A 23,861-nucleotide genomic window follows, 5' to 3' on the forward strand; every position below is an offset into this window, starting at 1 on the left:
TTAGATAAATGTGTCATCAAACAACAATCAATCAATCTTATCATTGGGTTTAGATAAATGTGTCATCAGAAGTAATATCATTTTTCTTATTTCCCAAAAAAACAGTCCGATGGATTGATGGATTGACAACAGCAAGATTATGGACCAGATAAACTTATAAATAGGAAAAGAACAATGCTACTTACTTCTGAATAATCTCTGAACAAGTTACTGTTCATTTGTTAAGTTAAGGCAATGTTGCAGAACTAATCTCATAACTAAACAGCATACAATTATTGACTTCCTTTATGCAATTCATAACACAACATAACTAAGCTTTGAATATTTATTCCAAAATTCAACAATAATGCATAACATGAGAAAAGGCACAAAAAGCAGTCAAAACACGTTTACAATCTGTCAAGTTTTTTTGGGGGAAATAATGTATACAAGGGCATGGTGGAATACTGATTAGACTGCAAACCATAAAAAAAAGTATTAAATCATATAGACATTTACAGGTAAATTCATATTTGTAAAGTTGAAAAGTACATAACTAATGTCCACGATTTGCCAGACTTTCCTATGATTTTACAATATTCAACTCATACATAATTTGAAAAGTAAATAATTCTTCATAATTATTGCACAAATTAATTACATTATGACAAGTTTGAACTACTTGCTAGAAAAGCTACAAGTTCTGGCATTTATGTAGATGTTAAGTTAAAATAGATAGAATTGAAGGACATTCAATTTTACCAGAGTTGACAATATATGAAGACAGTATATTTAAGTAAAGAATTCTTACCAAAAACATGACTGTGTGCATTAAGAGGTCGATACCAGACCTGTCTTAGTATATTTAACTTTAACTTAAGGATGACTGGTGTCTAATTTAAGGTATTTTAGTACCCTAGTATGACAATAAAATAGTGTATCCTAATTATGCATACAAAAGTAATAGATCTGTGTTTTTAGAATCAACAGACAAGCTAGTTTTACTTTCCCTAAATGTTAACTAGGGTTTTTTACCAGCTGTTTTGTAAAACAATCATAATTTTCACTATCATTGATATCTTAATAATTTCTCTTATCTTTAGCTAAATTAATCTTTATTAAAATTAATGACTATTGAAAATAAAAAAGAATTTATGTTATTATATATAGTCTAAACCTTTATTAATGAACCAATAGAAATAGAGCTGTGAAATACAGTGCATAAATATAATTTACAAACCATATTTAAACTAAGTCTGGAAACATCAACAGACACTGAACAGTTACTATAGTAATAACAGCACAGACATAAAAACAAAATTATTTAGCAATGTCAATATAAAAGTAGAAAAATACATAACTAAGCCAATGTAACAATTATCAAATTCACAACTGAATCATAATTTAGGAATTTTAAGTCATCAAATACAAATTTCCTTTTTCAATTTAACAAACAAACAAAAAACTTTTCAAAAACCTTATTTTTGAGCATTATTCTTTTAATTTTACTGTAAAAAGATAAATATTGTTTCATAAAGATTTTGTCCTTCAAAATAATTAAAAATATATATGTTAGAACCCTCTAATCATAAATAAATATATATATAAATATAAGTATTTCAACAACCAATTACCCTACCCTTCTATGTACAGATTATTTCAATAGAATTATGCAATACAATAAATTTACATTTTTTAAATTTGGTAGTTTAAAGTACAAAATTATCACAGTTTTTTAAATAATATTTATGTCACCACATATATTCTTTGGATTGCAAGTGACTTGAATGTTTATTTTTCACTTATCTTGCAAAAGTTATGTTTAGTTAAATTTTAAACTATATATTAATCTCAAATGCATTAACTGCTCAAGTTATTGAGACATACTTCTAACAGTTACACAATAACGTCTATTAGCAATTTCACATAAATATTTGACAAGATGTTACATTGTTTACAAAAATTAGAACAGGGACACCAAATAGTTTCCATATTTGATCAAACTCTCAAAAGGAAACTCCTCCATGTTTAAAACAGACGATAGAGGCTAGATAGGCTGCAAATTTCACTGATTGTAGCTTTGGGCCTCATCTGTTTTAATTTTATATGAATTTATCTTTTTGGGGGGAATCAAAGCAACATTTTCCATTTATTTCTTGACATCTTTGCATACACATAATGCTAATACATAATACTTATTTTCAAGTCAGTTTATATAAACTATCAATGCCCATCTTTCAAAAGTAAATCCAAAGCATTTTAATGATCACAACATTATTTTGTGATATACAGCTATATAAATATGATCACATAAATGAATAGATAATATACAACAAAAAGCAGCACTATTCAACACCTTTAAATTGGTATAAAAATTCCCACATAGTCTCACATTTGCAATCTTTTGAAAAAATATTTATTGGTTGTAACATAAAAATTGTTCCTCTATTTTGTTCAACAATAAACATCATAACACAGCTTTATTGCTGACAAAGCAATATATGCACCATTAAGCCACAAAATTAAACATATGCTATGGACATGTAAAAACTATGTAAATAAATTAAAAGAATAATCTACAGATTTTAGGATATGTAAAATTAATTCTCATATAGCCATAATTTTTTAAGATTGCAGGTGATTGGTTTTTCATTACCGTAATGTTTCTTTTCAAAAATTTTGCACTGAGATTTATTTTTTTCTACAATAAATTTTTTTTACATCAAAATTCAATGCTTTAGAAAAAGGTAATTTGAGTTATCTTTCCTTGACCTTTAGAAGGAATTATAAGAACAGGCAATCTTCAGATATTTTTCCTGATGTACCCAATTAATTTTCTTAGATTTCTTTGATATTTGTATCTGAAAATAAACCTTTTTCATTGAGGTTTATAAAAACAAGTTTTTTTAGATAACAAATTAAGTAATAGCAACTTCTAAATTTGGGAGACCAACTGACATGCTATGTCCAAAGGAACATATCACAATATTTTGGAATCTATTGAATTTGCATTGAACACTAATTATATTTATGAATTTATCTTAGTTTTGTTTCAAATTATAACAATGAATTCCATGATTTTCAGTTTTTGCAGCAGTGAGTTAAAGAATGAATGTAAAGTATATATATATTCTAATCTTACAATAAGAAATAATAATAGTTTTTTCTACAATTGAACCAATGAACTCTACAGCACCATTTACTCTTTAACCTCTTGGAATTTAATGTTGTGGTTCTGAAGTCTGTCAATCAAACTTGTGTCAGCAAAGGCAGAACCTGGTGTCAGTACTCCACCACTGCAAAATAAACAACAAATAGAAATTCATTAAATTATATGTCAATTCTGGTTAATTCAGAAGTTAATGCATAAAATTGAGAATGGAAATGGGGAATGTGCCAAAGAGACAACAACCCGACCATAGAAAAAAACAACAGCAGAAGGTCACCAACAGGTCTTCAATGTAGCGAGAAATTCCCGCACCCGGAGGCGTCCTTCAGCTGGCCCCTACACAAATATATACTAGTTCAGTGATAATGAACGCCATACTAATTTCCAAATAGCATGCATTTATTATTAGTTTTCTCGTTCGAATTGTTTTACATTGTCATATCGGGGCCTTTTATAGCTGACTATGCGGTATGGGCTTTGCTCATTGTTGAAGGCAGTACGGTGACCTATAGTTGTTAATGTCTGTGTCATTTTGATCTCTTGTGGATAGTTGTCTCATTAGCAATCACACCACATCTTCTTTTTTATATTTATCTTTGTAATCTTTAAAAAATGAAACAAAAATCTGCATACAAATATATGTAATATCAGAATGTGAGTTCTTATTATTGTGAATCACACACAGCTGCATCATTCATATCTATAAAAACCTCACAATAATTTTGGTAAATTACAGAACATTATAATGTTCTAATCTTGAGAGATCACATTTACACTTGTGTGCACGTTCATCTGCCATAACTTGAAAGTCACACAAGTTCCAGCAAAATATTGAATCACAAAATAAGATAATAATTGAAAAGTAATTGTTGCATGACCTCTTACTGTTATCTCATAGACAGGTCTAAAGTGAGTCATTCAGAGACTGTTCAGCTAAATACCAAAAAACATCATAAATCTGTCCATTCAATTTACCATGTAATGTCAGTCCTTTACACCTTAAAATACTTCCAACTAACATATCATTTTTGTAACTCTTGTTTGTTAAGTGTCAAGTGGCTAATATTTCATGCATTTAGAATGACAACAAAAATTCTATTAATTTAGAGTTTTTAAAAATGACATTTCCAACTACAATGAAATACAAAGGCAATAAAGTAAATTAAAGGTACACCTGACCTGTGCTTGTACCACTCACCTGATGAAAAAGATAATGACCAAAATATACATACTAGTAAAGCCTTGTGTTGATGATCACTTTAGCAATTTACATGTTGGACTTAGCTACTTTATTTTTTGAGATAATAAAGATAACTGCAAAAAAAAATAGAAATCATCAACAAAACCAGTTGTCAGATTTTCTTTAGGCCAGGTGGGGTGGACTAAAAATGATATTCTGATTTTAAATGTACCCTATACTGTTCCAGTAATGTACTTACCCTTTAGGCATCTTACTCTTCTCTTTCAAGAGAACCAGTCCACACTGTACCATACAAATTGGGGTTGTTACATATCCTGGTTCTGTAAAACATACATGTAAAAATCATTATAGCATAAATGTCAAATCTTCATATCCTTATATACTGTGAATTTATTTATTGTTATGGGTACCAATTTTAGTGGATAATAGAAAATATACATTTTTGGTGATGCTTGATTTTGTGGTTTTGCCAAAAATTTGCATATTACCCTATGAGATAATGAGAAAGTTATACATTGTTGAACATTTATATTTGAGGTTAATCGATGAACATGAATTTGACAGCTAGTGCCCCCTTTGAATGTAAATCTTTAAACACAGCTGTTACAAAACACTTCATTTCTTTTTTTTTCAAAATGAAGAAAAGAAATGAAAATTAAACATAAAAAAAATCTTATTGATGTGTGTTTGTTTTATCTACATTGGCTAGAGGTATAAGGGGAGGTTAACATCTCAAAAAAACATGTTTAACCCCCCCAACATTTTTGCGCCTGTTCCAAGTCAGGAGCCTCTGACTTTTGTTAGTCATGATTTTTAATTTTATTATTATGTTTATAATTTTGAGTTTAGTATGACGTCCATTATCACTGAACTAGTATACATATTTGTTTATGGGCCAGTTGAAGGACTCCTCCTGGTGCGTGAGTTTCTCGCTGCATTGAAGACCCATAGTTGGCCTTCGGGTGTTGTCTGCTCTATGGTCGGGTAGTTGTCTATTTGACACATTCCCCATTTCCATTCTCAATTTTATCATCTGATAAATTGTAGACATGTTTATAAATAGATTGATACAAAACTATTTCCTGATTCTATCATAAAGACTATATAATGAATTATCTAAGGGGTTAGTCGTACTTGAACAGTATATGACGTAGAGGTCATTTACCTGGTCCAAAGACTTTGGTTATAGAGACCACTTCAGGTTTGTCTGTATGTTGTTCTGCTGGGTCCTCCAACTTAGTGCTCCATCCTTTACTTACAAGTGTCATGGAAAATGAGGTATTCTCAATCTGTTAAACAAAAATAGAATCTATATAGGTAAGATTAGTATTCAGTCTACACGTACACAGAATACACGTAAAATATATTCATATATCGTCTCTCGTGTGTATAGAGGCATTGAGTCCAAAACTAGATGTGTCAAAGCGACACAAATGGCCCTGTCTCAAAAAGTTGAAAAATCTGCAATTTCAATAACACATGTGGACACAAATATGATGATTAGCATATCTAACTTTTTAATTTTAGACTGTTATTGAAAAATTTAATATCAATATATGTATTATGAATTATCTATATATTTATGTATCACAATGCTTGGTGAAAAAAAGTCTGTATAACTGTGACTTTCAACAATTTATCAAAGTCCAAATCCCGTAATTTCTGCAAAAATTAGCGGAGCGGAACGAAACTTAAACTTGATCAGTAATTTATCATGGTTAACTCACATACCAAAAATCAGCCTAATATCTGAAAGCATTTAGAAAAAAAGTCTGTATAACTGTGATTTTCAACAATTTATCAAAGTCCAAAGCCTGTAATTTTGGCAAAAATTAGCGGAGCAGAAAGAAACTTAAACTTGATCTGTAACTCATCATGGTTAACTCACATACCAAAAATCAGTCCAATATCTGAAGGCGTTTAGAAAAAAAACTCTGTATAATGGTTTGTTGCGGAATGACGGAATGACAGAATTACGGAATTTCGGACAAGTGTAAAACTATATGGCACCGACAACTTTGGGGCCATAATAAAAACTGGTATATTCTTTATAAGATTTCTTGAAACTATATGTTCTGGTTAAAAGATTAAAAATAGTGACTTTAAATTTTGACTAAATGAATAAAGTTGATGATACAAGTACCGGTATTTCAATAATTTTTTGGCATTCATCAGTAAGGGATGACATCAAAAGATCGATGTAGGATAAAAAACTTAAATCAAATAGTTTGGGGGTGGGGGGTGTTAAAATTCTGCAAGTTTTGTATATCTAAAATCGACTTTTACATATATCCCTATTGGTAATTCAATTTTTCCCAAATTAAGTTAAGAGGGGGGTGGGGGGTCAGTGAAAAAACTATGTGAATTAAGGTTTTTATCCTACATTGAACTTTTGATGTCGTCCCTAAGGAATATTTCATAAGAAATACCTTTTCTATAAAGATAACTTTCCCATTCACTACAATACGTACTACAGCAAAGAAAGTACACACACTGAAATGCTTTACTGATCATTATTGAGTAAATGATGAAAGTACCTGAAGTCCAACATAAACTTTTGATTATCAATGATCCATGTAAATAAAGTCAAGTGAACCCTTCCAGAACCACATGTTAACCTTATGATTAACCTTCTTATTGCTTACAATATTTTAGAAACAGACTCAATCACTTAAAAATAATGTTTACTAATGAATTAGGAAATAAGGTCAAGGTCATGAATTCCTTGCCAGAAAGACAAGTACACAATACTTTCATTCCATACATCAAATATGGTTAACCTACTTATTGCTTTCATTATTTGAGAAACAGACCTAATCACTGAAAAATAATGTTTACTAATGAATCGTGAAATAAGGGCTTTGTCATGTGAACCTTGCAAGATTGACATGTTCAGCATACTTTCATTCTATACTTATAGTTAACCTATGTAGAAATTGAGAAACAGTCCCAACAACTAAAAATAATATCTTATAACTTCTTATAAATGACTAACCATGAAAACTTAACATTGACCAATAAACCACAAACATAAGGTCAAAGTCCGTTGAGACCTGCCAGACCATCATGTAGTACATGCAAGGCTATCCTTAAAATTCAGATCACAAAAACCCTATACAGATTTTTAAGCATTTGCTGAACTATGAACATGAGATACAGGACAATGGACATGTGACTGATGAAACATATTTGTAAACAAGATATGACATAAACCTTTGGTCTTCTACCTTCTGAAATATAAAGCTTTAAAGGTTGGAAAAAATAGAATTTCTAATGATTTAAACATGCTTGCAAACATAGGATCAAAAATAATTGGAAATGGGGATAAAAACTTTGGAAACAATCAAGACAGGATAATCTGGGTTTGAGTCATTTTTTTTTAAATGCAATGTTAGTTATATCCCAACAAAATTCAACATTCTGGTGAAAGGCTTTATGATAAAATTTTCAGTATCTAAAACAGTTTGACAAACGAAATCACTCTTTTAACCTGCTTTCAGCATTCACTATTAAACATGTTGTTATAGCTGTAATAAACATGTCAGATCATAAATAAAATATAAATAATATAAAAAAAGATTATTTTTTTTTATAAATAATTTGCAGAAAATGTTTATTGCATACATGTATATGAGCAAGGATGTAAGTATTGGAACCAAATGCAGTTCAATCAGATCTACTTATAGTTTTTACTAGGACAAACAGTTCAATCAGATCTGCTTATAGTTTTACAAATGCAATTCAATCAGATCTACTTATAGTTTTTACTAGGACAAACAGTTCAATCAGATCTACTTATAGTGTTTACTAGGACAAACAAGCAGTTATATAAAAAATATTTCTCATTTCTGCTTTTTTTCAAATCTGGTCAATTTTTATTAAAAGTATAAGAAGACAGATCAAAATATTTATCAAATATTTGTTGACAATCTACCTGTTTTTTGGTTGGTCCAGATTTCTTGAAGGCACCAAATGTAAAAATTTCAGGATACTGAAAAGGAAAAAAATAATTATTAAAACACATATTGGGAGAATAATATGAGCCTTTTTATATTAAAATGATTTTTCTTTGCATTTTCTTGTCATTTTGTTGATTCTACAAAAACTGTTGTTTAACTTCTGTCTGATGCAAAACATGTATATGGTCCTTGTAATAGATGTCCTTAATGAATAAATAATGATGCTTCTTTTAGTTGAATCTTTAAAAAAAAAAATGGTCAACTAGTAACACTCCAGATAATGTAGTGAGCTTCTACTTAGTTATATTCAAAACCTGTGAATAATATGGAGTCACTAGTTACATCACTGAAGCCATTCAAGTTAATAGATGAAAAGTATTGAACCGATTTTGCACTTTATTTTTTCTTTAAAATGTTACATATTGAAAGTTTATTTATATAAGTGAATAATAATAACTCTGGCAGTAACTGAACATGAAGATGAAGATTAATATCTTCAGCTAGGATTTTCTTTATATGTGTTTTCATTTCTAATAACAGATATAATGTGGTCAAGTTACTTTTAGGTAATGAAAATTCAGAAATTATTGCATGCATTTATTATTGCTATGTGGAAAAAAAACAAAAATTTAAATTAATTATTGAGATTATAAGGAAATCTCCATACAGTTTATACATATTTGATATCAGAATGGGAGTTTTTATTGAGATACTCATACAGTCACAATATTTGCATTTAAAAAAATTATAACCTCACAATTGTTTCTGAATTTACAGTATTTCAAATGGCTATAGAGACGTATTGTGACAATCCTTACCTTGATGAGAAGACTCTGTCCAAAGCTGAACTTAGACAAAACAGCAAATATAATACCAAACACCATCATTCCTATAGAGACGTATTGTGACAATCCTTACCTTGATGAGAAGACTCTGTCCAAAGCTGAACTTAGACAAAACAGAAAATATAATACCTTACACCATCATTCCTATAGAGACGTATTGTGACAATCCTTACCTTGATGAGAAGACTCTGTCCAAAGCTGAACTTAAGACAAAACAGCAAATATAATACCTTACACCATCATTCCTATAGAGACGTATTGTGACAATCCTTACCTTGATGAGAAGACTCTGTCCAAAGCTGAACTTAGACAAAACAGCAAATATAATACCAAACACCATCATTCCTATAGAGACGTATTGTGACAATCCTTACCTTGATGAGAAGACTCTGTCCAAAGCTGAACTTAGACAAAACAGCAAATATAATACCAAACACCATCATTCCTATAGAGACGTATTGTGACAATCCTTACCTTGATGAGAAGACTCTGTCCAAAGCTGAACTTAGACAAAACAACAAATATAATACCAAACACCATCATTCCTATAGAGACGTATTGTGACAATCCTTACCTTGATGAGAAGACTCTGTCCAAAGCTGAACTTAGACAAAACAACAAATATAATACCTTACACCATCATTCCTATAGAGACGTATTGTGACAATCCCTACCTTGATGAGAAGACTCTGTCCAAAGCTAAACTTAGACAAAACAACAAATATAATACCTTACACCATCATTCCTATAGAGACGTATTGTGACAATCCTTACCTTGATGAGAAGACTCTGTCCAAAGCTGAACTTAGACAAAACAACAAATATAATACCAAACACCATCATTCCTATAGAGACGTATTGTGACAATCCTTACCTTGATGAGAAGACTCTGTCCAAAGCTGAACTTAGACAAAACAACAAATATAATACCTTACACCATCATTCCTATAGAGACGTATTGTGACAATCCCTACCTTGATGAGAAGACTCTGTCCAAAGCTAAACTTAGACAAAACAACAAATATAATACCTTACACCATCATTCCTATAGAGACGTATTGTGACAATCCTTACCTTGATGAGAAGACTCTGTCCAAAGCTAAACTTAGACAAAACAGCAAATATAATACCAAACACCATCATTCCTATAGAGACGTATTGTGACAATCCCTACCTTGATGAGAAGACTCTGTCCAAAGCTGAACTTAGACAAAACAGCAAATATAATACCAAACACCATCATTCCTATAGAGACGTATTGTGACAATCCTTACCTTGATGTGAAGACTCTGTCCAAAGATAAACTTAGACAAAACAGCAAATATAATACCAAACACCATCATTCCTATAGAGACGTATTGTGACAATCCTTACCTTGATGAGAAGACCCTGTCCAAAGCTAAACTTAGACAAAACAGAAAATATAATACCAAACACCATCATTCCTATAGAGACGTATTGTGACAATCCTTACCTTGATGAGAAGACTCTGTCCAAAGCTAAACTTAGACAAAACAGCAAATATAATACCTTACACCATCATTCCTATAGAGACGTATTGTGACAATCCTTACCTTGATGAGAAGACTCTGTCCAAAGCTAAACTTAGACAAAACAGCAAATATAATACCTTACACCATCATTCCTATAGAGACGTATTGTGACAATCCTTACCTTGATGAGAAGACTCTGTCCAAAGCTTAACTTAGACAAAACAGCAAATATAATACCTTACACCATCATTCCTATAGAGACGTATTGTGACAATCCCTACCTTGATGAGAAGACTCTGTCCAAAGCTAAACTTAGACAAAACAGCAAATATAATACCTTACACCATCATTCCTATAGAGACGTATTGTGACAATCCTTACCTTGATGAGAAGACTCTGTCCAAAGCTGAACTTAGACAAAACAGCAAATATAATACCAAACACCATCATTCCTATAGAGACGTATTGTGACAATCCTTACCTTGATGAGAAGACCCTGTCCAAAGCTAAACTTAGACAAAACAGAAAATATAATACCTTACACCATCATTCCTATAGAGACGTATTGTGACAATCCTTACCTTGATGAGAAGACTCTGTCCAAAGCTAAACTTAGACAAAACAGAAAATATAATACCTTACACCATCATTCCTATAGAGACGTATTGTGACAATCCTTACCTTGATGAGAAGACTCTGTCCAAAGCTAAACTTAGACAAAACAGAAAATATAATACCTTACACCATCATTCCTATAGAGACGTATTGTGACAATCCTTACCTTGATGAGAAGACTCTGTCCAAAGCTAAACTTAGACAAAACAGCAAATATAATACCTTACACCATCATTCCTATAGAGACGTATTGTGACAATCCTTACCTTGATGAGAAGACTCTGTCCAAAGCTAAACTTAGACAAAACAGCAAATATAATACCAAACACCATCATTCCTATAGAGACGTATTGTGACAATCCCTACCTTGATGAGAAGACTCTGTCCAAAGCTAAACTTAGACAAAACAGCAAATATAATACCAAACACCATCATTCCTATAGAGACGTATTGTGACAATCCCTACCTTGATGAGAAGACTCTGTCCAAAGCTAAACTTAGACAAAACAGCAAATATAATACCTTACACCATCATTCCTATAGAGACGTATTGTGACAATCCTTACCTTGATGAGAAGACTCTGTCCAAAGCTAAACTTAGAAAAAACAGCAAATATAATACCTTACACCATCATTCCTATAGAGACGTATTGTGACAATCCTTACCTTGATGAGAAGACTCTGTCCAAAGCTAAACTTAGACAAAACAGAAAATATAATACCTTACACCATCATTCCTATAGAGACGTATTGTGACAATCCTTACCTTGATGAGAAGACTCTGTCCAAAGCTAAACTTAGAAAAAACAGCAAATATAATACCTTACACCATCATTCCTATAGAGACGTATTGTGACAATCCTTACCTTGATGAGAAGACTCTGTCCAAAGCTAAACTTAGAAAAAACAGCAAATATAATACCTTACACCATCATTCCTATAGAGACGTATTGTGACAATCCTTACCTTGATGAGAAGACTCTGTCCAAAGCTAAACTTAGACAAAACAGAAAATATAATACCTTACACCATCATTCCTATAGAGACGTATTGTGACAATCCTTACCTTGATGAGAAGACTCTGTCCAAAGCTAAACTTAGAAAAAACAGCAAATATAATACCTTACACCATCATTCCTATAGAGACGTATTGTGACAATCCTTACCTTGATGAGAAGACTCTGTCCAAAGCTAAACTTAGACAAAACAGAAAATATAATACCTTACACCATCATTCCTATAGAGACGTATTGTGACAATCCTTACCTTGATGAGAAGACTCTGTCCAAAGCTGAACTTAGACAAAACAGCAAATATAATACCAAACACCATCATTCCTATAGAGACGTATTGTGACAATCCTTATCTTGATGAGAAGACTCTGTCCAAAGCTGAACTTAGACAAAACAGCAAATATAATACCAAACACCATCATTCCTATAGAGACGTATTGTGACAATCCTTACCTTGATGAGAAGACTCTGTCCAAAGCTGAACTTAGACAAAACAGCAAATATAATACCAAACACCATCATTCCTATAGAGACGTATTGTGACAATCCTTACCTTGATGAGAAGACTCTGTCCAAAGCTGAACTTAGACAAAACAGCAAATATAATACCTTACACCATCATTCCTATAGAGACGTATTGTGACAATCCTTACCTTGATCAGAAGACTCTGTCCAAAGCTGAACTTAGACAAAACAGCAAATATAATACCTTACACCATCATTCCTATAGAGACGTATTGTGACAATCCCTAACTTGATGAGAAGACTCTGTCCAAAGCTAAACTTAGACAAAACAACAAATATAATACCAAACACCATCATTCCTATAGAGACGTATTGTGACAATCCATACCTTGATGAGAAGACTCTGTCCAAAGCTAAACTTAGACAAAACAGCAAATATAATACCTTACACCATCATTCCTATAGAGACGTATTGTGACAATCCCTAACTTGATGAGAAGACTCTGTCCAAAGCTAAACTTAGACAAAACAACAAATATAATACCAAACACCATCATTCCTATAGAGACGTATTGTGACAATCCCTACCTTGATGAGAAGACCCTGTCCAAAGCTAAACTTAGACAAAACAGCAAATATAATACCTTACACCATCATTCCTATAGAGACGTATTGTGACAATCCCTAACTTGATGAGAAGACTCTGTCCAAAGCTAAACTTAGACAAAACAGCAAATATAATACCAAACACCATCATTCCTATAGAGACGTATTGTGACAATCCCTACCTTGATGAGAAGACTCTGTCCAAAGCTGAACTTAGATAAAACAGCAAATATAATACCAAACACCATCATTTCTATAGAGACGTATTGTGACAATCCCTACCTTGATCAGAAGACTCTGTCCAAAGCTAAACTTAGACAAAACAACAAATATAATACCAAACACCATCATTCCTATAGAGACGTATTGTGACAATCCCTAACTTGATGAGAAGACTCTGTCCAAAGCTGAACTTAGACAAAACAACAAATATAATACCAAACACCATCATTCCTATAAAGTCGTATTGTGACAATCCCTACCTTGATCAGAAGACTCTGTCCAAAGCTGAACTTAGACAAAACAACAAATATAATACCAAACACCATCATTCCTATAAAGTCGTATTGTGACAATCCCTACCTTGATCAGAAGACTCTGTCCAAAGCTGAACTTAGACAAAACAGCAAATATAATACCAAACACCATCATTCCTATCAGCTGTAATATTCCTGAGCAAGCTATGTAAGGATCAAACTGAATCTGTAATAGATAAACAGGAATACTAAACATCAAAATGTGATTAAATCTAGATTCAGATCCTGCTGAGAAAGTACTGTTGACAAAACTTGACATTTTATATATGATAAAAGGAATTTTTATTTTGCCATGAATTTCAGGAATGTTGTTGTGTATTTGTGTATAACTCTGATTTTTCTGGAATTTAGTATTCAAACATAACATGATCAATCTTACTTTTTTTAACTTAAAGTCATAAGAAACCTCAAATCAAAAAAAATAATGCAAATATTTTTTTATAACTCAATGGATAGTTTTCATTATAAAACTTATGTACATATACTTTTTTCTGAAGAAAATTCTTTAATTTATTCATATTTAGAAGAAGTTTACTTTATTTTAATTGCTTCCTTCCAGGAACCAATTTCCCCGACATATTTTCCACATGCAAAGTGACCTCAGTGTGACCCATCTCGTAAAAATCCGGTGATCAAAATACGCATGGATGTCCTTAAAATAAACTATTATCTGAATTTACATGTTAAACACGTGCTCAATTTCCATGCTTTTTTGTATATTTTTTGTCGATTGTTGACAAACAGGTGACAATCGTTAAACTTCGTCTTCAAAAGACGAACTTTAATTACCTGCCATATTTTCACAACAACACTGACCGATTGAAAAAAAAAAAATGACGTTTATACGAAATTTACACGAAAAAATTATAAATTCGTGCACAGAAGACTAAGTTATTGATGTTTGTATGCATTGGTTCAAGAATTGGAAGAACATTATTTTTCACCGGTAACTCGTTTCTTATGACTTTAATATAAAGAATTTTCATTCCCTGCGCCTTCAATAAATATATCAGTTAACTAGAACTGAGAGTACCCTCGCAAAACTGTGTTATTCTTAAATGTCTGTCTAGCTGTTTATGAGTTGGGCTTAAAAGATTTCTATCTCATATTGCAATATTGATATATTTAAAGTTGATTATCTCTCATCAAACATATTGATTATATTTGTTTATGCATGTCCTCAGGCAGAATTTTTTGAATATCATCAATATTGTCTAACAATTAAGAAGGAGCTACATTTACAATTTACAAGTCTCATAGACATATAGACTTCTATTCATTTAAGAGCCCAACTTAATCATGCCTGTTAGTGTTAAAAACTTTTAAAAGTTTTTATTCAAAATTTTTTGGATATTGAATTAAAAGCATCAAAACTGCTGAAAATCCACATGGAATAGAAGAAAGTTAAACAATTACCGGTCTCTGTTTGTTGTGTTCATAGTTATATCTTTGTGTTCTATTGACCACTGATTTGTCACTTCCCATGAAAGGTACACAGTACTTATTGACAACTTCATTTTTATGTACAGCACCTCTGTAAGATAAAGTAATAGACATATGTCACATTAATAGTTATAAAACATCTTATGTCATAGTAATATACTAAGCAAAACATATGTTTACCCTATTAAACAGTTGCATCATCCAATATTTGAAGCCTTCAAAATGGATTTTTTTAATGTATAAGATGTCTTATCACATATTTGTTATGAATACCTTAGGTTTTGCATATGCAATAACCTCAAAATTGCTCGGGGCAAACAAGAGTATACTGTAAACAGGGAAATTTTCGCGGCAGTTTAATTTTCGCTATTTTCGCGGTAAGACTTGAAACGCGAATATAAAACGACAGCGAAAATTTCAAGGAAAATCTATTCATAAGATGAATACCATAAATGTATACGTAAATGAATAGGATATGTAGGGGACCACTGTATAACACGGATTTTACCGACGACAGATCGAGCCTGTACTTCTTATAACCTTTAATTATAACTGTAAATTATAACCTTAAATTAAAACTGCAAGTTTAAATAAAAATCAATGTAAGAAATCGTTACTTTAACTCTCATTAGCATTGAAGACATCACAAGCAAGCGACACTACCGATATTGTTACATAAACAGCACTCATTACAAATGTGTCAATGATACCTGTCAATCAGTTATAAAATTATAACCTCGTTGAATCTGCTACACAGATTAATCATATCAAAGATCGATTAATTACCATCAATCCTGACAGCATTTAATTCACTCTTAATTAGCTCGTCTTCTCTGTTCTTGTGTATGTGTTTTTACAAGCAGACAAGACACAACTTTTAATCTCTTTTAACATTAATTAACAGAAAACAAAAGATTTCTGTTTAATTGTATCACTTGATTTACTATACATGTAAAGCTTTTCACTTTATATATCCCTTGTGAAAATATTTATATAAGCCACAGGGAAATCGCGAATTCAAAGCGACGCGAATTTAGATTGTGTTCATAAAACGCGAAATAAAGACAGCGCGAAAATTTCCCGGTTTACAGTATTGATATTGTGCTCTGATTCCAAATGACGTGACGTCATTGCGTCCTTAACGACAACGGCGAACAATGACGGTGTTGTAATTGAACTTTTTTCTCCTCTCTGCAAAACTTAAATATGTGATAAATAGATTATAACATGTCTTTTCCATATTGGCCCTGGTATCATCCCTAGACCCATATCGGCCCTCGGCTAAAGCCTCGAGGCTGATATGGGAGTCTCGGGATGATACCAGGGCCAATATGGAAAAGGGCATGTTATAATCTATACATACTATATTAAAGAAAAACAATATTAACAGTGAATGCAGCAGTTACAGAAAAGATCTAGTACCGTGTTATGCAAATTAATCCGATAGTAGTGCTAAATTACTGGTACTATTAATATATCCTCAGTATTTTATCTGTCAGAGAAAAGTCCTTCATTTAAGGAATGACTGTAATATTTTTTCTGTCTATGAAGAAATAACATAAAAAATGTGGTGCACACTGAATAAAGCGCGTAGCGGGTTATTTAACAGTGTGCACCACATTTTTCATGTTATTTCGAATAGACAGAAAAAATATTACAGTCATTTCTTATAATTTAATTCTAAATTCCATTTTAAACCGTAGAAAACCATGAAAAAACGTTGATGACGTCACGGTCACATGACTAAATTATGTCTATGGGCTCATAACAAAATAACGTCAGCCAATCAGAAGACGCGTTACATCCAACATTAAATTATTTCCATTTATACTGTTGTGTATTATACTTTACATTAGGTTGATAACATATAATGGCTATGTGCAGTTTTCATAACATATAGTAAATTTATTCGTGAATACTGTAAATTGAATTTAAAAAACTTAAGATTAAAAAAAAAAGATTCAGATGGTTCAATTTCAAATGAAAGCAGTCCAGTTCCTTCTTAATAATTGTTCAAAATAACTTTAAAGATGAGACAAAATATATTTAGATGAATATGCTATAGAAGAATAGAAGTTTAGTTATTTTGGATGTGGTGTTGCACCTTTTAAAATCAAAACTGGTAGGTATGAAAACTTGAATGTAAATGAAAGAATACACACAATATTAAGCTCGATAAGAAATATCAAGAACCTCTGATTGACAGTTGCTAAGAAAAATACAGCAGAGAGCTACAGACAGATTCACTGTAAAAAAGGGGATTTTCCAGGGCCCTGGATCAGGCACTGAACCCCAATAACAAACCTCAAGAAGCTCTAATTATTTGTAGTTGTCTAAAAAAAAATGTGAGGAAAGTTCCTCAATGACCATTATGTATTAGAATATTTATTATACTTTTCAGCTAGAAGGAAGTTGAGGAACGATGAATTTGAAAACAGATCATGGTTTAGAATTTTGACATAATTAAACCTGATACCAAATTCCAGTAAGCTCTTATTTTTAATTCTGTAAAAAATTAGACAAATGTTCAATGGTATAGACAAATGGACAGACAGTCAGAAAAAGGTAAAGTGTCCTTTTAACACATTCTATGTTACCGTTTTTGAAGTTTATAGCTTGGCTTTGGTAATGGTTCTGGATAAAGAGAACGCCTTAAACTCTTCAGCTCATTAGCATGAGCAAAGCCATAAACAGCTGATTCTAATGTTGTCACATTACCTACTAAACCCTAAAATAAATAAGTTTCACTGATTTAGTTTTGTATCTATACACCCAATAAAGATTTTTTATGTCAAAAATTAACCTATTGATTATTTTCAACGCATAGGCATTGCATGTCATGTCTCAGCCATTAGAAATCAGGTGGCAATTTGATTTTCATGGCTGTACCTTTTATTTAACCTGTATTTTGGTTTTGGTAATGGTTCAGGGTACAGAGATTTTCTCAAACTCTTCAATTCATCGGCATGAGCAAATCCATAAACAGCTGATTCCAGTGTTGTTACATTAATAGCTATACCCTTGAAATAGAAATTCAATTGTTTTTTTTTTATTAATAAAAGTACCTTTCAACAACAAAACACAGGTAAACTAATAATAAAGCACAGTGATCTCAAAAAACATTCCTGATAATATATTGTTGACTGATATGAAACAACATACTTTCAAAGCTGATACATTTTTTTTACAAAATACTAATGCAGCTAACAGCATTTCTTTAAATGAAAATAATCATTCACCAAACCCTCATTTTGGGATGACTTATGCCATGTCCCTATGAAGTAGTTCTAATGGTATTTGGAAAAGACTTTGCCAGCTCCTCAAAAGATTGAAAGAATATTGTGCAGAGCCATGAGGCTATCACTATATGACGTCTTGAATTTTTAATATGTAACATTATCAAGCAAAGCAAAATCTATGTTTACTTTACAATAGTATATAGATTTCAAAATTCAGCTTTAAGCTCCTTTAGTCAATTGCATGATTTTTTTTCAAATAATGTAAAACTTTCTTTTTTAGAATTTTAGATGGAAAACAAGCATTGAATTTTGTAGGAAAAATGAAAATGTGTTTGATTTATTTGCTATATCTTTGTCTCTTCTTAAACAACCTACCTAAATATGACTAATGTTTGTATAAAGTTGAAATTTTGAGTACTAAGGGAATATATCAATAAAATACAACTATGCTTAACAAAATGAAAAATCCTGTTAAGAAACTGATTAATGAAAGTATATAATTTTACCTCTTTTGCTTCAAAGTCCAGATAAGCTTCGATGGAATTGATTTCACCTGTAAATAAAAGAAAAGTTATTGATCAGATGAATACTGATGTCAGTACATTCTTATATTGTTTAAGTTCTTAAATTTGAAAAAAATAGAAAAGAAAATTTTATTCATATCAAGTACACTAAAATTTTTCAAATGTAAGTGGTTTTTAAAGACAGAATTGTATATGACTGTGTATTAGTGTTGGATAATCGGTTGAAATCACCAACCGATTATCTATTATAATCGGTTGACAGCAACCAACCGACTATCTGTTATAATCGCATCATAATACCTTGCCCTTTTTTTAAAATGAAATCATGCATTTAGTCTCATTGTACATGTCTAATGTGTATATTCCATATCATTGCAGAGTTTATATATTCATATTTGATCTTTTGTTTCCTTTTCATATTTTATTTAGCAATTAAAACAATGAATTAATAAGAATCAAGATTCATATTGAACATATTTTATCTCATAATTACAACATTAATTACCAACAGTGACACTAACATTTATAAATTTCAATGGTGTAACTCACATTACAATTTAACAGTGACACTAACATTCCTAAATTTCAATGGTGTAACTCACATTACAATTTCAATTAAAGAACCTTAGTGAGCACGCTCACATACCCCACGTCCCCACATTGTCATTGGAGAAATTAAATAAGTATAAGAAAAAAAAATTGTATAAGAAAAAATATTGAATAATAATTTCCTGTCAATATACATAGTATGTCCTTATTATCTACAAAATTTCATGAAATTCCGTTGTGTGTTTTCAGAGGAGTTGAGATGAGATGACAAACTGTTGCAGAAGTACATTGAAGCAAATAAGTTCAAAGGGGCATAACTCCTAGAAAAACCAGGTGCTCCGCAGGGCGCAGCTTTATACGACCGCAGAGGTCGAACCCTGAACAGTTGGGGCAAGTATGGACAAAACATTCTAGCGTGATACAGCTCTGAATTTGGATTGTGATCAAATTTTTGACATTACATGGGTTTTTTTTACACAAAACAAATGTCAAGATTTTACAAATTTTACAATTAAAGATTTCTTCTTCAAACTTTTTAAATCTAAAATTAAATAGTTGGCACAGCATAGGTTTCTGACACAGAATGAATGTGGTCTAATGAACTTAAAAGTTTGTTTTTGCCTTTGAGCAATTCACTATGCTGTTGAATATTAATCCTCTCAAAAAAATGTTTGAAGAAATTTTCTTTTTATTTATGAAATCTGAAATGAGAAAAATTTACCCCCCCCCCTTTTTTCACATCCCCGTTTCCTTTTTTCCAAAACTGATATCAATTCAAATTTCTAATGGAGTTTGCAACAATAACTACTCTTTTAAATACATCATAAAATATTAAAATGTAAAATAAAGTGCTTGTTATCACTGAATGGTAAAGATTGGTTGGTAGTAAAAGTGAATATACATTGTTTATTGTATAAAACAATAAAAAAAACTTCATCAGCAACATTTTATATTGGCAAATTTCCAATGAAGTTATTTACATAAAGTAATGGGCAAATAAAAATAGAAAATGACATCATAGTCATGTCTGGCAAATGTCCAACATACATTATCTAAAAACATTTTAGATAAGATAAGGAAATAAGATGTAAAAAAACTGCTTGTTATCACTGAATGGTAAAGATTATTTTAATTTATCAGTTGGTAGTAAAAAGTGAATATACATTGTATATTGTATATAACAAAGATTTAAGTTGATTCTGGACAAAGAAAGATAACTCCAATTAAAAAAAAATCTTGCTATTGCACAATATTTTGCAATTAGATATTTCTTGCTTACTATTCTGGACAAAGAAAGATAACTCTAATTAAAAAAAAATTTGCTATTTCACAATATTGTGCAATTAGATATTTCTTGCCATTGCGCAATACTGTGCAATTGAAAAGACTTGCTATTGCACAATACTTAATATAATAATTTTAGATCCTGATTTGGACCAACTTGAAAACTGGGCCCATAATAAAAAATCTAAGTACATTTTTGGATTCAGCATATCAAAGAACCCCAAGATTTCAATTTTTGTTAAAATCAGACTAAGTTTAATTTTGGACCCTTTGGACTTTAGTGTAGACCAATTTGAAAACAGTACCAAAAATGAAGAATCTACATACACAGTTAGATTTGGTATATCAAAGAACCCCATTTATTCAATTTTTGATGAAATCAAACAAAGTTTAATTTTGGACCCCGATTTGGACCAACTTGAAAACTGGGCCAATAATCAAGAATCTAAGTACATTTTTAGATTCAGCATATCAAAGAACCTAACTGATTGATTTTTTGTCAAAATCAAACTAAGTTTAATTTTGGACCCTTTGGACCTTAATGTAGACCAATTTGAAAACAGACCAAAAGTTAAGAATCTACATACACAGTCATGACAGTTAGATTCGGCATATCAAAGAACCCCAATTATTCAATTTTGATGAAATCAAACAAAGTTTAATTTTGGACCCTTTGGGCCCCTTATTCTGTTGGGACCAAAACTCCCAAAATCAAACCCAACCTTCCTTTTATGGTCATAAACCTTGTGTTTAAATTTCATAGATTTCTATTTACTTATACTAACGTTATGGTGCGAAAACCAAGAAAAATGCTTATTTGGGTCCCTTTTTGGCCCCTAATTCCTAAACTGTTGGGACCTAAACTCCCAAAATCAATACCAACCTTCCTTTTGTAGTCATTAACATTGTGTTTAAATTTCATTGATTTCTATTTACTTAAACTAATGTTATTGTGCGAAAACCAAGAATAATGCTTATTTGGGCCCTTTTTTGGCCCCTAATTCCTAAACTGTTGAGACCAAAACTCCCAAAATCAATCCCAACCGTTCTTTTGTGGTCATAAACCTTGTGTCAAAATTTCATAGATTTCTATTAACTTAAACTAAAGTTATAGTGCGAAAACCAAGAAAATGCTTATTTGGGCCCTTTTTGGCCCCTAATTCCTACAATGTTGGGACCAAAACTCCCAAAATCAATACCAACCTTCCTTTTGTGGTCATAAACCTTGTGTTAAAATTTCATAGATTTCCATTCACTTTTACTAAAGTTAGAGTGCGAAAACTAAAAGTATTCGGACGCCGGACGACGACGACGACGACGACGACGACGACGCCGACGCCAACGTGATAGCAATATACGACGAAAATTTTTTCAAAATTTGCGGTCGTATAAAAATTGAACCGTAATTTCCTGTTGATATGCACATCTACATAGTATGTCCTTATTATCTACAAAGTTTCATGAAATTCTGTTGTGTGGTTTGAGAGGAGTTGCGATGACAAACTGTTGCAGTAGTACATTAAAGTAAATAAGTTCAAAGGGGCGTAACTCCTAGAAAAAAAATTGAATCGCAATTTCCCGTCGATATGCACAACTACATAGTATGTCCTTATTATCTGAAAAGGTTTCGTGAAATTCTGTTGTGTGGTTTGAGAGGAGTTGCGATGACAAACTGTTGCAGTAATACATTAAAGTAAATAAGTTCAAAGGGGCGTAACTCCTAAAAAAAAAATTGAATCGCAATTTCGCGTCAATATGCACAACTACATAGTATGTCCTTATTATCTGAAAAGGTTTCGTGAAATTCTGTTGTGTGGTTTGAGAGGAGTTGTGATGACAAACTGTTGCAGTAGTACATTAAAGTAAATAAGTTCAAAGGGGCGTAACTCCTAGAAAAAAAATTGAATCGCAATTTCCCGTCGATATGCACAACTACATAGTATGTCCTTATTATCTGAAAAGGTTTCGTGAAATTCTGTTGTGTGGTTTGAGAGGAGTTGCGATGACAAACTGTTGCAGTAATACATTAAAATAAATAAGTTCAAAGGGGCGTAACTCCTAGAAAAAAGATTGAATCGCAATTTCGCGTCGATATGCACAACTAGATAGTATGTCCTTATTATCTGAAAAGGTTTCGTGAAATTCTGTTGTGTGGTTTGAGAGGAGTTGCGATGACAAACTGTTGCAGTTGTACATTAAAGTAAATAAGTTCAAAGGGGCGTAACTCCTAGAAAAAAAATTGAATCGCAATTTCGCGTCGATATGCACAACTACATAGTATGTCCTTATTATCTGAAAAGGTTTCGTGAAATTCTGTTGTGTGGTTTGAGAGGAGTTGCGATGACAAACTGTTGCAGTAGTACATTAAAGTAAATAATTTCAAAGGGTGTAACTCCTAGAAAAAAAATTGAATCGCAATTTCCCGTCGATATGCACAACTACATAGTATGTCCTTATTATCTGAAAAGGTTTCGTGAAATTCTGTTGTGTGGTTTGAGAGGAGTTGCGATGACAAACTGTTGCAGTAGTACATTAAAGTAAATAAGTTCAAAGGGGCGTAACTCCTAGAAATAAAATTGAATCGCAATTTCCCATCGATATGCACAACTACATAGTATGTCCTTATTATCTGAAAAGGTTTCGTGAAATTCTGTTGTGTGGTTTGAGAGGAGTTGCGATGACAAGAAACAGGACTGACGGACGGACGGATGGGTCAAAAACATTATACCCTCCGCAACTTCGTTGTGTGGGGTATAATAATAATTTCCTGTCAATATACATAGTATGTCCTTATTATCTACAAAATTTCATGAAATTCTGTTGTGTGTTTTCAGAGGAGTTGAGATGACAAACTGTTGCAGAAGTACATTGAAGCAAATAAGTTCAAAGGGGCATAACTCCTAGAAAAAAAATTGAACCGTAATTTCCTGTTGATATGCAC

The 23,861-nt window shown here is 31.7% G+C and overlaps 1 protein-coding gene across 3 annotated transcripts in view; it reads right to left on the reverse strand.

The window, feature by feature from the left end:
* Nucleotides 1-311: 311 nt before the first annotated feature.
* The window catches only part of LOC143067533 (saccharopine dehydrogenase-like oxidoreductase), a 40,258-nt gene continuing 16,708 nt past the window's right edge, over nucleotides 312-23,861 (reverse strand). The window contains exons 5-13 of one of the 3 annotated variants that reach the window (XM_076240868.1): nucleotides 19,070-19,116; nucleotides 17,922-18,052; nucleotides 15,298-15,415; nucleotides 13,984-14,047; nucleotides 9,227-9,282; nucleotides 8,284-8,340; nucleotides 5,515-5,638; nucleotides 4,588-4,669; nucleotides 312-3,275 (exon numbers count right to left, since the gene is read on the reverse strand). In XM_076240868.1, the coding sequence (XP_076096983.1) occupies nucleotides 3,179-3,275; nucleotides 4,588-4,669; nucleotides 5,515-5,638; nucleotides 8,284-8,340; nucleotides 9,227-9,282; nucleotides 13,984-14,047; nucleotides 15,298-15,415; nucleotides 17,922-18,052; nucleotides 19,070-19,116 (776 nt within the window). In that variant the 3' untranslated portion in view covers nucleotides 312-3,178. Of the gene's footprint in view, nucleotides 3,276-4,587; nucleotides 4,670-5,514; nucleotides 5,639-8,283; nucleotides 8,341-9,226; nucleotides 9,283-13,927; nucleotides 14,048-15,297; nucleotides 15,416-17,921; nucleotides 18,053-18,213; nucleotides 18,345-19,069; nucleotides 19,117-23,861 lie in introns of all 3 variants that reach the window. The other 2 variants (XM_076240866.1, XM_076240867.1) reach the window with 2 other exon arrangements.

Source organism: Mytilus galloprovincialis, chromosome 3 (assembly GCF_965363235.1).
Source record: "Mytilus galloprovincialis chromosome 3, xbMytGall1.hap1.1, whole genome shotgun sequence".
Taxonomy (NCBI): Eukaryota; Metazoa; Mollusca; class Bivalvia; order Mytilida; family Mytilidae; genus Mytilus; species Mytilus galloprovincialis.